General features: G+C 52.1%; 1 protein-coding gene across 1 annotated transcript in view; it reads right to left on the bottom strand.

Annotated features, from left to right (window-relative positions):
* The window catches only part of Ikbke (inhibitor of nuclear factor kappa B kinase subunit epsilon), a 24,839-nt gene extending 13,170 nt beyond the window's left edge, over window positions 1–11,669 (bottom strand). The window contains exons 1-13 of the mRNA XM_028764607.1: window positions 11,399–11,669; window positions 10,802–10,890; window positions 8,852–8,962; window positions 8,102–8,242; window positions 7,586–7,715; window positions 6,085–6,266; window positions 5,802–5,962; window positions 4,499–4,609; window positions 4,151–4,330; window positions 3,254–3,450; window positions 2,545–2,609; window positions 2,380–2,471; window positions 2,172–2,258 (exon numbers count right to left, since the gene is read on the bottom strand). Of these exons, the coding sequence (XP_028620440.1) occupies window positions 2,172–2,258; window positions 2,380–2,471; window positions 2,545–2,609; window positions 3,254–3,450; window positions 4,151–4,330; window positions 4,499–4,609; window positions 5,802–5,962; window positions 6,085–6,266; window positions 7,586–7,715; window positions 8,102–8,242; window positions 8,852–8,938 (1,433 nt within the window). The 5' untranslated portion in view covers window positions 8,939–8,962; window positions 10,802–10,890; window positions 11,399–11,669. The remainder of the gene's footprint in view (window positions 1–2,171; window positions 2,259–2,379; window positions 2,472–2,544; window positions 2,610–3,253; window positions 3,451–4,150; window positions 4,331–4,498; window positions 4,610–5,801; window positions 5,963–6,084; window positions 6,267–7,585; window positions 7,716–8,101; window positions 8,243–8,851; window positions 8,963–10,801; window positions 10,891–11,398) is intronic.
* Between the last annotated feature and the right edge of the window lie 2,695 nt (window positions 11,670–14,364).

Below are 14,364 nucleotides of genomic sequence, written 5' to 3' on the forward strand. Positions count from 1 at the left end.
CTCTCTCTCTCTCTCTCTCTCTCTCTCTCTCTCTCTCTCTCTCTCTCCTTGATAGGTCTCTCTATGTAAGCCTCATATCTTAGAACTTGCTTACTTACTATGCAGACCAGGTTGGCCCCAAACTCACAGAGATGCTCATGCCTCTGCCTCCTGAGTGCTGGGATTAAAGAATAGTCTTTACATGATAACAATTAAAGAGAGAATCTTGTGTCTTTTTGCTTGGAAATGCAGGGTCAGAGAAGAACAGAAGAGGTGAGCAGAGAGTCTCAGGGTCTACTGGAGCCTCCACAAAGGCAGGGATGCTGTATTGCTTTACCGGCTAGAGAGCTTGGGCAGGGATGGTGGCAGCTTCACAGTGTTTGGCACATAGCAGTTACCCTATGTGTGACTGCTGGCTTGTTATTGGAGTGAATTTATATTATTGGGGGTCGGGGAGTAGGGAAACCTCAGGATTGCTGAGACCTGGCCTGATATCCAGATCTGTCCAGCCAGAGAGCCTTGAGATAAAAGAAGAAGCCCGTCTTGCTAAGGAAGCACACTGAAGAAGGAAAGGACGATCAGGTGGGAAGGAAGTAACACTCTGCCTGCAGAAACAAAATGCCCCCATTCCACTGTAGATGACTTGCAACCTTTAGACTCCAAGGCTTAGAGGAATCTGCAGGTCTGAGGATGTCTGGGAAAGAACAGAATTTCAGAGCTCTGGACTGGAAGGCTTTAGATATTAGCCAGAGGCCCAGGCAAGGAAAGGTACTGATGGCCCATGGTCCTCCGAAAGCCACATCTGGTCCCTGCAGGCTCCTCTGTTCTCCATCCTCTTCCATATACCTGACACTCACTGGGCTCAGAGCCTGGGAGCCAGAGTGGAAAGCCCAGCTCCTGACAACTACCTCCTGCTACAAGCTGTCAGTCCAGGGCAAGGGACAGACAGATACCCCACACATTCCTCTATATACCTCTCCCCAGATCGAGAACTCACAAAGGATCGCAAGTGGTTATTAACTTGTTACCAACCTCTAAGTGGCCCCTCCAGGATTCCTTCTCCACCCATTTCTCTCCTTAGCTTTTCTCCAGGACATTTGCCTCCCCCATTCTTCCCATCCCCCATTAACCTAGGCTTTCCGGGCTCTGAACCTTGGTGACTTGGCTCCGGTTCCTAGAGGGTCCTTCCCCACGCTCATGTGCCAAGGAAGGACTGGCTGCAGCAGGCAAGCACAGCCCGTTCCATGGGGCAGAAGCCACATTATACCCATAGATCTCGTCTCGGTGTCTTGGCCAGGAGACTGACCAGAGGATGTCCAACAGAAGCGCCCCCGAAGGCTTCCATCCTCCGTCACCACACCAGGCTCCAGTCCTGTCACGTGGCAGGAAATAGTTCTTCCCCTTTATCCTCCTTTCCCCATCACCTCACTGTCAGTTTCTACCAAGCCCTGGGCACACATAGACATCCAACCCACCCTGGGAAATTTCCTGTACTTCCAAAGGAAAGGCTCAGGTTACTGGAAGAGGAGAATGCATCACCAGATTGCAGAACTCTCATCCCTCATCATGGACCCACTACGCCTTTCAGAATTCAGTCGATGTTCTCTTCCCCGTGAATTCTCCCAGGTTCTCTCTCACCACGTGTCACTAACTTAGCTTCTTCCTTCCCAGGCTCTATCTTTTCACCTCAGAAGGCAAGGACAAGTGGAAGGCCCAGATGAAGTATGAGTGAAAGCTACAGAGTGTGAAACAGTCTGGATTTCCATCACTACTGTGCACAGACAGAACCTGAGATTCAGTCCTTCCCCTGAATTCTCTGTGGGCCTTGACACAGAATGAGTGTCACAAACCATTCAGAGTCCTGGTGAATTAAGGTCCTACCTGGGGTAGGGGCGCTGCTTTTCCTGGGACATGAGAGTGTTACTACCCTTTTGAGGGTTGTGAGGCTGGGGTAAGGAATTGTCCTAGATCCCAGAGAGGCAGGACCCGGATGGATCTCTCCGTGTGATAGGCAGGACTAAGCTGAGCATGGATACACATTTGAGAAGATAAGGTATAAAGAAACCGGTGGGGTGCTAATGTTGCAGGGGGTTGGGGGTGAGAGCCCAGGTTGGGGAAGGCCTCTATATCTCAGGGGTGAGGAGCAGAGAGGGGGGCTGAAGGGCCCTAGTTGGCCTAAGCAGAACACCCACCTTTCAGTGCCCAGGCTGCTTCTGAGGAAGAGGAGGGTTGTCTGTGTGACCTCCAGTGTTTGCTGGCACGTGTTCTGAAGCACCTCCCTGTGTGAGGGCAGCCCAAGTCAGAGGCTTGGCACTGTGCACGTAGGCATGGTCTCAGAAAGGGGTAGGAGAGGTCTGGATGGGTATGCTATGCACTCCTCCAGCTCTTCACAGTACTCACAGGACCCAGTGTAACCCTCGAAGCATTAATGCCTGTCCATCCAGCAGAACCCGTGCCAGCCACAGGGCCTGGTAACCAGCGCCCAGAACCCCCTGAAATGTACAGATTGCAGATCAGTCCTTCCTCATGTCAAACCCCCTTCTGCCTCCTGGGGGCGCCCCTCACCTTAGCTGTGCTGTAATCGGCCTGTAGGTCAACCTTAGGGACGAACTTTGGGACATCCAGAGCAGCTGCAGACAAAGACTCTGTCTGAGGGGCCCGCTTCTATTGACTGGGTCAGCTCTTAGGTCATAGATCATCTTTCCTTGACCCCAGTACACAGTCGCCGCTGATCTCCCATTTAAAGCTTCCCAACTCTCGCAGTGCCCAGCGCCTTGCAAGCCTTGACCCTGTGGATCCTCGAAGTCTCAGTTGTTTACTGCCACCTTGTGGCCAAATCTTAGAACTGCACCTTAAGGACCTGCCTCTAAGACTCGAAGTTAAAGCTCCTCTCTTCCTTCATCTCAGAGAAGGACTAAACATGATCCAAACGAGAAGAAATATTTATTCTAGAAATTAAAGAAAATCTAGGTCTCTGTACACCCGCTCTTCTCTCCAGCAGCCTGGACTCGTGCTTCTTCCAATTCAAACTATCTAAGACACCCCCGCCAATGGCATAAAGGCTCCAAATGCCCTGTCTCTGTTGGTGGTTCTGGGGAAACTCAAGGAAGTCTAGTCACCAGCTCAAGTCACACGGCAACACAGAGGCATGCATAGAATTCAAACTCGAATTTGCTCTACTCTGTGGGTCGGAGAAGCACTCACTAAGAAAACAAGTTACGCCTTGGGAGGATGTCCAGAGTATAAAAGATTCAGCCTGAGTGGCCCTACTCACGGTCCCTGAAGGCCAGCCCCTTGGGTGTGTCGCTGGCCATGCTGAACAGAGTCAGAGGGCTGCTGGCAGATGTGTGGGCTATGTGCTGAGCCGAGAGGCTTGGCTCGAGGACACAAGGGTGACCCTCGAAGAGATACTCCTGGTGTTTGGGGGCCACGTTGGTCTGCTCATACACAGCCTCCAAAAAGATGGCAATCCTACACACACGAGAGGAGAGATGTGTCCGGAGGTGTCATGGGAAAGACTCAGGTTTTCTTGGGTAGGGTCTGGGTGGGGGTGTAGTTTTCTTTTTTTAAAATCAAAGATGAAGAGGCAAAGGGGAGGATGTTAGCCAGGATGGGCACCAGCTGACTCTGCAGTCCCCTACACACACAGGACAGACATGAGGACTCTCAGAGCCAGGGCCCAGGCATCTAAAGGGAACTTCCCATGCTTCAGAAGAAAAGCGGAGCCCAGGAGCGTCCCATGAAGAACAGGAAGAGGACTCCAGAGTTTTAATGCCTAAGCTCTGCTTTTGTGCCCAAAGCATCAAAATTCCCCCAACCCCTACAGTGTTCCAGGTGTTGGGGCACATGCCTATAGCTCCAGCTCTCAGGATGCTGAGGCAGGAGGATGGAGAGTTTATCAGCTGGGGCTACCTAGCAAGATCCTGTCTTAAACAGCAAAGAGGTCCTATGAACAATAAATCACAGACCCAGGAAATTGAGCACCCTACCCTGAGACAGACAATGCCGGCTAGCGTTGGAAAGAGTGTGGGATTAGGAACACAAACAAGGAAGTCTGACTTGAATTTGATGGAAACAGAACTTTCCCCAAATGTGTTTTGGGAGATGATTCCTTGGACCACTGCTTAGACAGGTTAGACTCTTATTCCCAATCTCTGTCGCTCCCACTCACGTGTTGTGGGCGTGGATGTAGACATGATGCAAAACCGCCTGGGGCAGGGAGAAGACGTGGATGACAGTTCGCTGCAGGATGTCACTGGTCTCCGCAAAGAACTGATCGAAGCCCCAGCACTTAGCCTGTTCGACTTCCAGGATGTTGGCCAGGATAGGCACCAGTTGGCTCTGCAGCCCCCTACACACAGAAGACTGTCAGAGCAAGCATCCAGATAGAGCTCCCCAGGCTGCAGAAGAAATGAGGAGGGCCCCTGGGGCTCTGCTGAGATAGCCTGGCAGTCTTGACTCAGCAGAGAGAAGTGATCCCTAGTCTAGCTTCTCCAGAGCGCACGCCCCTCCCACTTACATGGACAGTCTGCAGGTGATGGGGAGGCAGTAGCTCCACTCCAGGGGACCATCTTCCTGCCTCTGAGTCCCTGAAATGGCCCCAGCTGGCTTCTCTGTGGTGATTCTATACCTGTAGTGGGGCAGAATCAGGGCTCTAGACTCCCCCATCCGTCCATCATACTTAAACGATAAACTCCAAACAACACAGTCCATATCACTCAGCCACTGTACTGTAGGCTGGAAAATAAAATTGTAGCATCCTGTCCCACCTGTGAGATCACCTCTGTCAAGGCAAGCTCCTTGCTTTAGGCAGACCCCTTCCCACTGTCGCTATGTCTATATCAGGTCCAGCCACCTCCACATCTGGGCCATGCTGAGTCAGCACCGTACATTTTCTCCACTTTTCTAACTGCCCCCACAGTCTATCTTCCCTGGCAGCTTATCCCATTCCACCCCCCACCCTGTTCCTAAACCTAAATAATATTGGCTCCACACAGCTTGCTCCAGGACCGAGGGAGCATACACCAGCCTTCCTGAGGACACACTGATAAGAGAAAGCCCCTGAGGTGTCTTCCACTTATAAGCTGAGAAGGGAGGAGAAGCTAACCATTGGTCAGGTCTGAGGAGCCCAACCAAGAACAATTTCACATTCCTGAGTCTATGCTGAAAGCTTGCTAACCTCCACGGCCACCATGCCCTATAACCCCTGAAGACCATTACCTGCCAACAGTGCGGACACAAGTACTTATGGACTGCCCTGCCACCCTGAAGCCCTCTCCTCTCAACTGTGTGTTACCTACAGCCAATGTAAGCTTCTGCTTTTCTTCCCTAAGATTTAGAATGAGCACTCAGCACTAGGTCCTGTAGATTTTTCTGGCTGCCCTCCAGCTAGAATCTTGGGAATCTGTCCCAAGATTTGCTGCGTCTTTCCTACACAGCATCAATAATAGCTAAGTAGACCCTTGTATTGTAGGGTCCCCCATTTCACTGGTTGGATACTTCATCTCTTTTGTTCTGGGCAGTACATCCTGGCAGCTCCTGTCTTAGGTTCCTCCTAGCGGTCAGTGAGAGACTGACACTAGGAAGATGCTGGACCTGGGTACCAGCTCCACCTTTACCCCTGCAGGCTCTGTATAACCTTGTAGCCTCCTTGGGCCTTAGTGGATACATGGTGAGCTAGGAATGGGGGCAGGGCTAGAGGGAACACTGAAGGTAGGGACTGGGGGTAAGAGATGCCCCAGGGTCCAGTAGAGGGAGGGCTAGGTGTCTGGAAGAAGTTCGGGGCCTGTACCCTTCATTCCCTGTCCCATAGCCCACCGTACATGATCTCCTTGTTTCGCCGGGGCCCACCAAAGGGGATGAAGGGCAGACTACCAGTGGCTGCATGGTACAGGGTCACCCCAATACTCCAGAGATCCACAGTCACCCCGAACGCCTTTTGCTGGGGTTTGCGAAGCACCGCCCGCTCATACATGTCAGGGTGCTGTGGGAGAAAGGCAGAGAGCAGCCTGGAGGGATGGTGTGGGCACTCCTAGGGGACTCTTAGGGAGTCACAGAGCAAGGGGGCTTTAGCTTGAGGCAGAGGGTCTCTAACATGTCACTTACCAGGTACTCCTCAGTACCATAGACAGAAACAAACTTCTCGTCATCGTCCAGCTTCCGGGCAGCCCCGAAGTCAGACAGCTTATAGATGCTCTGCCCCTCCTCGCCCACCAGGCGCATGATGTTCCCAGGCTTGATGTCACGGTGGACAATGCCATTCTCCCGAAGGTGGTTCATGCCAGCCACTGGGGACAGACAGAGCACTAATGGCTTGGCTCAGCTAGGAACGGGTCAGTCTAGAGTTTGTCCTGGTGAAGAGTCTTCCCTTGGGTCCAAATAGACAGAGAGTTGCCAGAAGGCACACAGGGGCACAGGGAAAACTCAAGAACACAGATGCTCCCAGGGACATTCCAAGCTAGAGGGATGGACCGCTGGTTACTGCTGCACTAGCTACTCTTCCAGGTGACCCTGGTTCAATTCTCAACCCACCCCCAGGTCATCTCTCCACTGGAACCCGTTGATCCAGGTGATCGGACGCCCTCTTCTGGCCTCTGCAGGCTCCAGTCACGCACACAGCACACAAACACATGGCAAAAGCACCCATACAAAATGTAAACATAATTTAATAAAATTTTAGGGCAGTGGTGGTAGTGGAGAGATGGTTTTGTTGCGAGCACATGCCACTCTTCCTGAGTTCAGTTTCCCAACTGACCCAAGTTCAGTTTCCAGTACCCGCACGATGGCTCGTAGCCATTTGTAACTCCAGGGCCAGGGCATCTGAAACCTTCTGGCCTCTGAGGTTACCAGGCATACCAGAATATAAGACTCATTTGGATTCTCTGGGGAGGTAAAATATACCTAACGAAATTTATCACTTAAAAAATTGTCTTTGAATGTGTTTTACTACATAGCCCAGGCTGCCCTGGAATTCCTGATCAGCCTGCCTCAGCCTCCCATCCTCGGGTGGGTGGGAGCAAGCCACATGGCCCTTCACTCTGGTGGGTTCTTAAGCACACATCTCAGTGGCTTTCAGCACATTCACACACTATCATGCAAACATCTCCAATGCTCCTAACCAAAAACACTTCTCTTCCCCAGATTAACTGGCACTCCCTACGCTGTGTTTCCAGCCCTGCGCAGCCTTCTCCCTCTGTCTCCAGAAACTCAGCTCCCCCAGGGGCTGTGTTCTAGTGGAAGTGGGGGCTTTGCTTTTCTGCAGCTAGCTTGTCCTTCAGCATAGGGACTGTCAGTTTCCTACATTGCCATGTGTGTTAGAATTCTCTCCTCTGTGCAGTTATACTCCGACACCTACAGGCACCATAATGTATCCTGTTGTTCTGTTTCACCTGTGGATTACTGTGAAGGCTGCTACCTGCCTTCAGCTGTGGCAAACACATCGTTTTAGAATTATCTTAGTACAACTTTGAGCTGAATTAACCACGTGGGTCCTTCTGGCCCATCCCTCTGCCTCAGGCCCACTGGGGTGCCTGTTTCAGAAGATCACACTCATCCTGGACTTTGCCCATGCAGAGGGCCTGGGCCTGGGGGACAGGGCGTGGCTCACCCACACAGCGCAGTACCACCAGGAACTCCTCCTCGGGAAGCCCGAATGTATTCTCAGGGTCTTCCAGCACGCTCAGCAGACTCCCACTGGAGCAGTACTCCATCACTAGCACCTTCTGCCGGCTGCCTCCCTGTGCAGGGGACAGGAGGAGGCTTGGGGAGGGAGGTTCTTCCCACTTCCATCTGTCAGGAGATCCCTTAACGAGAGCCCACAGTGCTCATTCCCGGGTCCCGGCTTCTTGCTTGGCCTTCTTGTCCTGCCTCATACCGATCTCAGACACAGAAAACATTCCAAGGCTACCTTTTCCAAGAAGCTCTCTCTGATTGGGCACCGATTCCCCTTTCCTTTTTCAGCGATTTCCCTGTGGGGTCCCACACCCTTGAGTGTCGCTTCCCTTGCCTGCCCCCCTCGCCCCTCCGCAATGCCTCTGGACTGCTGATGAGCGTAGCTTGCCTCTCCCTGGACTTCGAAGGTCAAGGTCAAGAGCATTCTTCTCTGACCAAGCAGATGACCCACCGTTTCCTCTACTGCGAAGAGCTTCACGATGTTCTGGTGACTCAGCCTCCGCAGGACCTCAAACTCCCTCACTTGTACCTCAGGGGGCCGCCGGTAGCTGGCTGAGTTGAAGACCTTTACAGCAACCACCTCCCCAGATTTCTAGCGGGCAGGCACAGGATCGGAAGTCAGCATGCGGACCACCCCAGCTGGGGCCCTACCCTGGTGGGGAGCTGCAACCTTTCCCTGTCTTTAGCCTCTCCCCTAACCCAGCCCCAGAGGAGAGAAGCAGGGGCTGGTGGGGAGGCTACATTCACAGCCTCTTTCCCGACTCAGGGAGCTCGAGCACCACTTGGAAGTGACATACCTGATGTCCCACAAGGGTCGACTTGCATCCTTGCTCATTTTGTTATAGAAAAGAACTGCCCAGGCAGTCTACCCTGCCTCCAGTTCCTGAGTTCGAGTGAGTCTGACATAGCTCTGCACCCAGTATAGGACAAACCTAAACACGCCCAAACTCACAGCCCTGCTGTTCCTAGATGGAACTTGCTGTCACCTCCTCTCCTGCCTTGTTCTCTAGTCCCAACATGTCTCTGACAGAGGCACCATTCCAAGGAATTTTTCCAGCATCCCACATCTCAGACCAAACCTATGGAGTCCTTTCTCATCGGAATGGACAGAAATAAGAATCCTGGGACCCTGTCCAGCTCCATAGACTCTTAATGCCTAGCTCCAGGGCATGAAAGGGTCTGGGGCTAGAGTTGCTATTACCTTGTTTCGGGCCTTGTACACACTGGCAGTGGCCCCCTGCCCTAGCAGGTCATCAGTATGCCACAGGTAGTTAGTGGTACTCTGCATCTCCTGGGCTCAGCTACCTTCCACCTGGGAAAACAAAACAATCAACCATGTGGGAGATCCCGAGGTCCCATGCCTAACCTGCAGTAGACACTGGTAACCAGCAAAGACCATCCTGTAAATGGCTCCCAAGACCATCCCATAAACTGTTCCACAAAGCCACAGTACAGACAAGGGAGCTGGGGAAGTGGTGGCACAGGAAGGTTAAGTAACTCCCCCCATCCCCCCGCAAGAAGCAAAACAGCAGCAGGGGGATCTACTGGGCCCCAAACTTGTATCTATTCTACCCTTGGGGACTTCTCTTTGTCCTATGCCCCAGGTCCCTCCCAGAACCCTTCAGAGGGTAGGCCAGTTTACAAATGTTTCTCTGTCTCCTCTTTCAGGCACTGGGGACTCAGAGTTTCTGCATCCAGGCCTGGGATTGTCCCAGGAAGCAGACACAGTGTGGGAGGAAGGGCCCTGGGTCGGCAAGGGTCAGGCAGAGACAGTCACACCACCACAAATCTCCAGGATTGCAACATGAGCCTGGAGCCCCGCCCCCTTCTCTGCTTTTGTGGTCCCTGACTTCCTACTGCGGGGAGCTAACCGCTGCTCACCAGGCCACCAGGCCTGCAGGTCTTGCTCAGGGTTTTACTAGAGGGAGCGGGGCTGCATGGGAGACGGTCAAGGAGGAAGGATGGGAGGGGAAGGAAGGGGTAGATGATGTGGGAGAGCGTGGGAGGATCTAAGACCATCAAACCCAAGGGCTCGAGAGAGCTCCGGGGAAGATCTGAAACCCTCCACAACTCTGTTCCCACTAGTGTACCACTGTTGCCTATCACTTTGGTGCTGGGGACTGAACCCTTGGCTTCATTGCATGCTAGGCATACCCTTTACAAACCGAGTGAGCGATATCCAGGTTGTAGTCTAATTTAAAAATGCAGGGGCAGAGATGCAGGGGCTGGGGTGTGAAGTGGGGGTGAGGGAGTGGGTGGGGAGCACCCCCTCAGAGGCAAAGGGAAGAGGGATGGGATGAAGGACTCTTGGAGGGGGTACCAGGGAGGAGGGACCGGGGAGGGGGTACTGGGAGGCGGCAGCATTTGGAATGTAAATAAATAAACAATAAAACCGCAAGTTTTGGGGCTGGAGAGATGGCTCAGTGGTTAAGAGCACCAACTGTTCTTCCAGAGGTCCTGAGTTCAATTCCCAGCAACTACATGGTGGCACACAACCATCTGTGATAGGATCCAATGCCCTCTTCTGGCTACAGTGTGTGTACTCATACAAATAAAGATAAATAAGTCTTTAAAAAAAAAACACGCAAGCTTTGGAGGCTGTAAGCTTTTGAGCCAGAAGCCGCTTGAAGAGATCAGTAGTCACACCCTAGTTTCAGACAACGAACTCCTGTTTGTGTTATGCAGAGGTAAGGGCGCTGATGAGATCTTCTGAAGGCAGTGTGAACGAGTTGCCCACGCTTCTCTGTGTGGCTGAGTCATCAGCCTAATGCGAGGCTCAGACAGGGTATACTGCAAGTGGAGGCCAAGGCTGCAGCCTTGGGAGCTGGGGGCAGCAGACTGGGTCATCTTCATAACTCTACCTAGACTGGTCCTCAACCAAGCCCTGAGCTCAGGCAAAGCATAGCAGGAGTCAGGAAGACGGGCAGTGAGGTGCACAGAACAGAGTCCCAGAGGGGCAGCACAGCCCTGGGTTCTGTGCCTAGAAGCCCTGACTATGGCACATCTGGATCACCTCTGTATTACCTCCCCACTACCCTCAAGCTCCTTCTGTACATAGAAGGTGCAGTACAACAGCCTTCAGTGAGTCGATGCCAGCCTGCCCAAAGACTCCTATCCTCCTTGGGGGCTCCTCTGTGGCAGATGTACATACCTGCATTCCAAGTGGCCCAGAATCAGGCAAAGACTCTCCCTTGTAAGTGTGTGTTATGCTTTCTGTCTGGGGCAAGTCCAGGAGCAGAGCTACACCGGAAAGAGAAGGGTGGGTGGATGAGAGGCCCCTTTGTGCTGTGCCGTTTGATTCTCAGCCCGTCAAAAGCCACCAGTCCCAGCCCTTTAACCTGTTCCTGTTGTCACCTTCCCCACAGTTCTTGGGGAGGGTGGGGGTGGGCTCTAGCCTCTTTCCAGATGTTTCCAGCTCTGGGAGCCTCTCCTGGTTATTTGGGCCTCAGGGAAGAGGTCCCAAGCAGAGACCAGTAGAGGCACCCAGAGCTGAACCCAGCGTTGCATCAGCATATTGAGAAGCAGAGCCCAGTGGTTCTCCTCCGGGCCATAATCTTCACCGACCCTCAAAGGCCTCCAAGCAGTCCTTTCTGAGAGTGTTTTCCCACAGAGGGAGTGCAGCCCACCACCAGGCTCCCAGCAGCCACAGGAAAGACACAGGGAGCCGGCATTCAAGCTAGGTGTTGACTTGAAGCTGCCCCAGGTGGCTTTCCCATGCCACCCTCCTCCAGAGACGCTACACACTCACCCCATCTCCCATCTCAGCTGCAGAGGAATGCAGACTTGTGGGACTGGGTGGGACCCCCAGGGATTTAGGCCTTGAAGTCAATCCTGGGCAGTGCCTAGAAGATCCTGGTAGCTATGGGCCCCCAGGATCCACAGGCAAAGCAGGTGATGGTCTTGAGCCTGAAGATTTCTTTCTTGCCTCTCTGGTAGCAGTGGGATACCCGGCCCCAGACACTTAGCTCTATCATACTTCCTGATTCACTTCTCTCTCTCTTTCTCTCCTTCTCCCCTCCTCTTTCCCTCCCTTCCTCTATCTCTTAAAGGGACAGGCATCTCAGCGGCTGCCACACACACCTCCACCCCCTCATCAGAAAAGGGAAAGAGGATCCTGTAAGTTGTCAAGTGGAAGCCATAGGGCCATTGCTTGAGCCACAAAGAAGCCCAGAACTGAGGCTGGGCCTCTGTGACAGACCACTGAGTACTATGCTGGCATCTCTGGAGGGAAATTCAAAGCTCTGCTTAAAGTCAACTAAAGAGGCCCAACAAGTTAATCACGTTGAAAACTCCCTAGAAAGGCTCAGGACCTGTGCTTGGTTGGCCCTCCTAGAAGCTGGACAGGACTTGTCTTCCTTTAGAGCTTGAAAGAACAAGTACACACCCAGATCATAGTCCCTACTCTGACCTTACACACAGCAAAACCTGCCCCAACCTGGGGCTGCTTTCTGACCACAGCCTGAAGGCACTGTGTGCTTTAGGTAGTTTGGATGGCAGGGGATGGAGTATCTGGTAAACTTTGGGAATCTGGAAAGTGTTTTTTTCAGACCACATTTGAATAATTTTCCCAACTTCCCAGCCATAAACCAGTACCCCAAATATCCCGGGAAGTGGAGAAGGGGTCTACGCTGCTCTGGTCAGCTCTGAGTGGGCAGTTGGATAAGGGGTTAAAAACCAGGAAATTCCTTGTTTCACTTGAATGTTGGTGGGACTTTCCCCTGGCCACACCTGGTGATTTCCTCTGTCGGCCCCACCCCATCACAGGGAGGAGAGGCAAGAACAGGCCCGGAGCTTGTTGCTGACAGATCCACCCGATGATAACACGACAGCTAGAGCCCTTGCAGTGGCTTATCACAGTGAGACCAGAAGGGGCATCCCTGAGGGTTCCAAATGCCAGCCTGTGTGTGACAGGTTTTTACCTGGCAAGAACATGGGAGGTTGCACTTGTCGATCACCTAGGGCTTAGAGAGGACAGAGCATGCACTTTCTCTAGCATAGTATTTAACTGGTGCTGTAAGATCCCCTTCTCTAAGGTCTCTGACCCTCTAGCAGGTGAACCTGTTCACCATGGCTACCCCATCAGTCTAGAAAAAGTCACTTGGGTCACCTTCATGGTCAGAGTACCCCTGGGACCCACGAGGGGTACTGTTTTTGCCCACTGAGGTATCTGTAGTATCACATGACTATCCCGCAGGCCATACCCAGGCTCCCATGAACCTGCACTCTTACCCTCCTTTCACTGGCAAGCCTATTCTCTTTTTTCTCCAGGAATATTCACACCTTCTAACACAAGAGCCAAGCCTAGCATCTCCTGTGAAGTAGGCACCGTGTGCTTAGGACAGAAAAAAATGGAGACATGGGTTTCTTACCCCAGAGACGTGGGATGCTAGACAACGTGAGACGAATGTACGGCAACGCATACTGAGCAAACAGCGGTTGTGTGGACCTTGTAGGGCGGCAGGAAGGGCTTGCCAGTCTTGCTGGGGGCTCTGAGTTAGGCAGAGCAGGGACTAGTTCAAGCATAGGAAGCAGGGTCAGAGGTGCACAGAGCATGAATTGTTCGGGCTTTGTATCTGGGACACTAGGGAGAGCCAGCAAGGTGACACTGTGCTGGTAATAGATGGTACTTCACCTGTAGACTCTGGGAGGAAACATCCTTGGTGTGGTCAAGATATAGGACTGCCTCCCTGTGTCCCAGCTTGGGCGGGGAGGCTCAGAAGCCTGGAGGGAAGAGGATGTTTGTAACAGTCCTTGCCACATCTTCCCAGGGTCCAAGGAATCATAGAAATAGTGGTAATTCAAAGATAGCACAGGGACCAGAGGCAAGTTTGTGGGGTGTGTGTATGTGATATTCTGTAAGTGTATGTATGAGTGTATGTGTGTGAGTGTGTATGGGTATATGTGTGTGACTGTGTATAGGTGTATGTAGGTGTGTGTATGTGTATGTAAGTGTATATGTGTGTATATGTGACCATGTGTATGTTGTGTGTGTGTATGTGAGACACTGTGTGTGTGTGTGTGTGTGTGTGTAATGAGATGGCAACCTGGAGAAAATAACCTCACTCCTGCTATCTACTGATGGAGGCTGGTGTGGGGAAAGGCTGCTACATGTCGTTAAGGTCACCTCCTAAACAGTACTTAAGTCATCTAACCTTTTTTATAGGATTGGTATAAAACAAAGAGATGGCACATCTGGTATCCAGTGGGTCCTGAATAGATATAATTTTGGGCACATTGGCATGTATCTGTGGTCCCAGCTTCTAGGAAGACTATGGATGGAGGCTCACTAGAGTCTAGGAATTGAGGGTCAGCCTGAACTGTAAAAGTAACTTTTATTTGCCTAAGTTGTCACCTCCAAGACTTACATCCTCTGCTAACCCAGACCTAGTCCTGGAAGCTTCTAGCCTCTGTACAATCTTAGGCCTAAAATGTTTTCAGCCTCAGAGGCTTACTGCTGAATAAGCTCACCCTTTCTAGTTCTTTCTGAGCTTTGGTTGGCTGGTTCAACTCAGCTGTTCTGGCTCAAACTCCTTTACAAGCTGACTGATTCAGTCTCCTCAGCTTCTGATTGAATCACTCTGTCTGGCCTCAAACTAACTGACAATCTGTTCTAATCTTCTGGCTCCTTCCCATTCTCTGGTGTGTTCTGTCTTTACCTGTCTAGCTTGTTCTCTCTTTGCAAACTGTCTCTGTACAACTGTCCCAGTAAAATTG

The sequence above is a fragment of the Grammomys surdaster genome, unplaced genomic scaffold (genome assembly GCF_004785775.1).
Source record: "Grammomys surdaster isolate TR1022 unplaced genomic scaffold, NIH_TR_1.0 145, whole genome shotgun sequence".
In the NCBI taxonomy this organism is placed as follows: Eukaryota; Metazoa; Chordata; class Mammalia; order Rodentia; family Muridae; genus Grammomys; species Grammomys surdaster.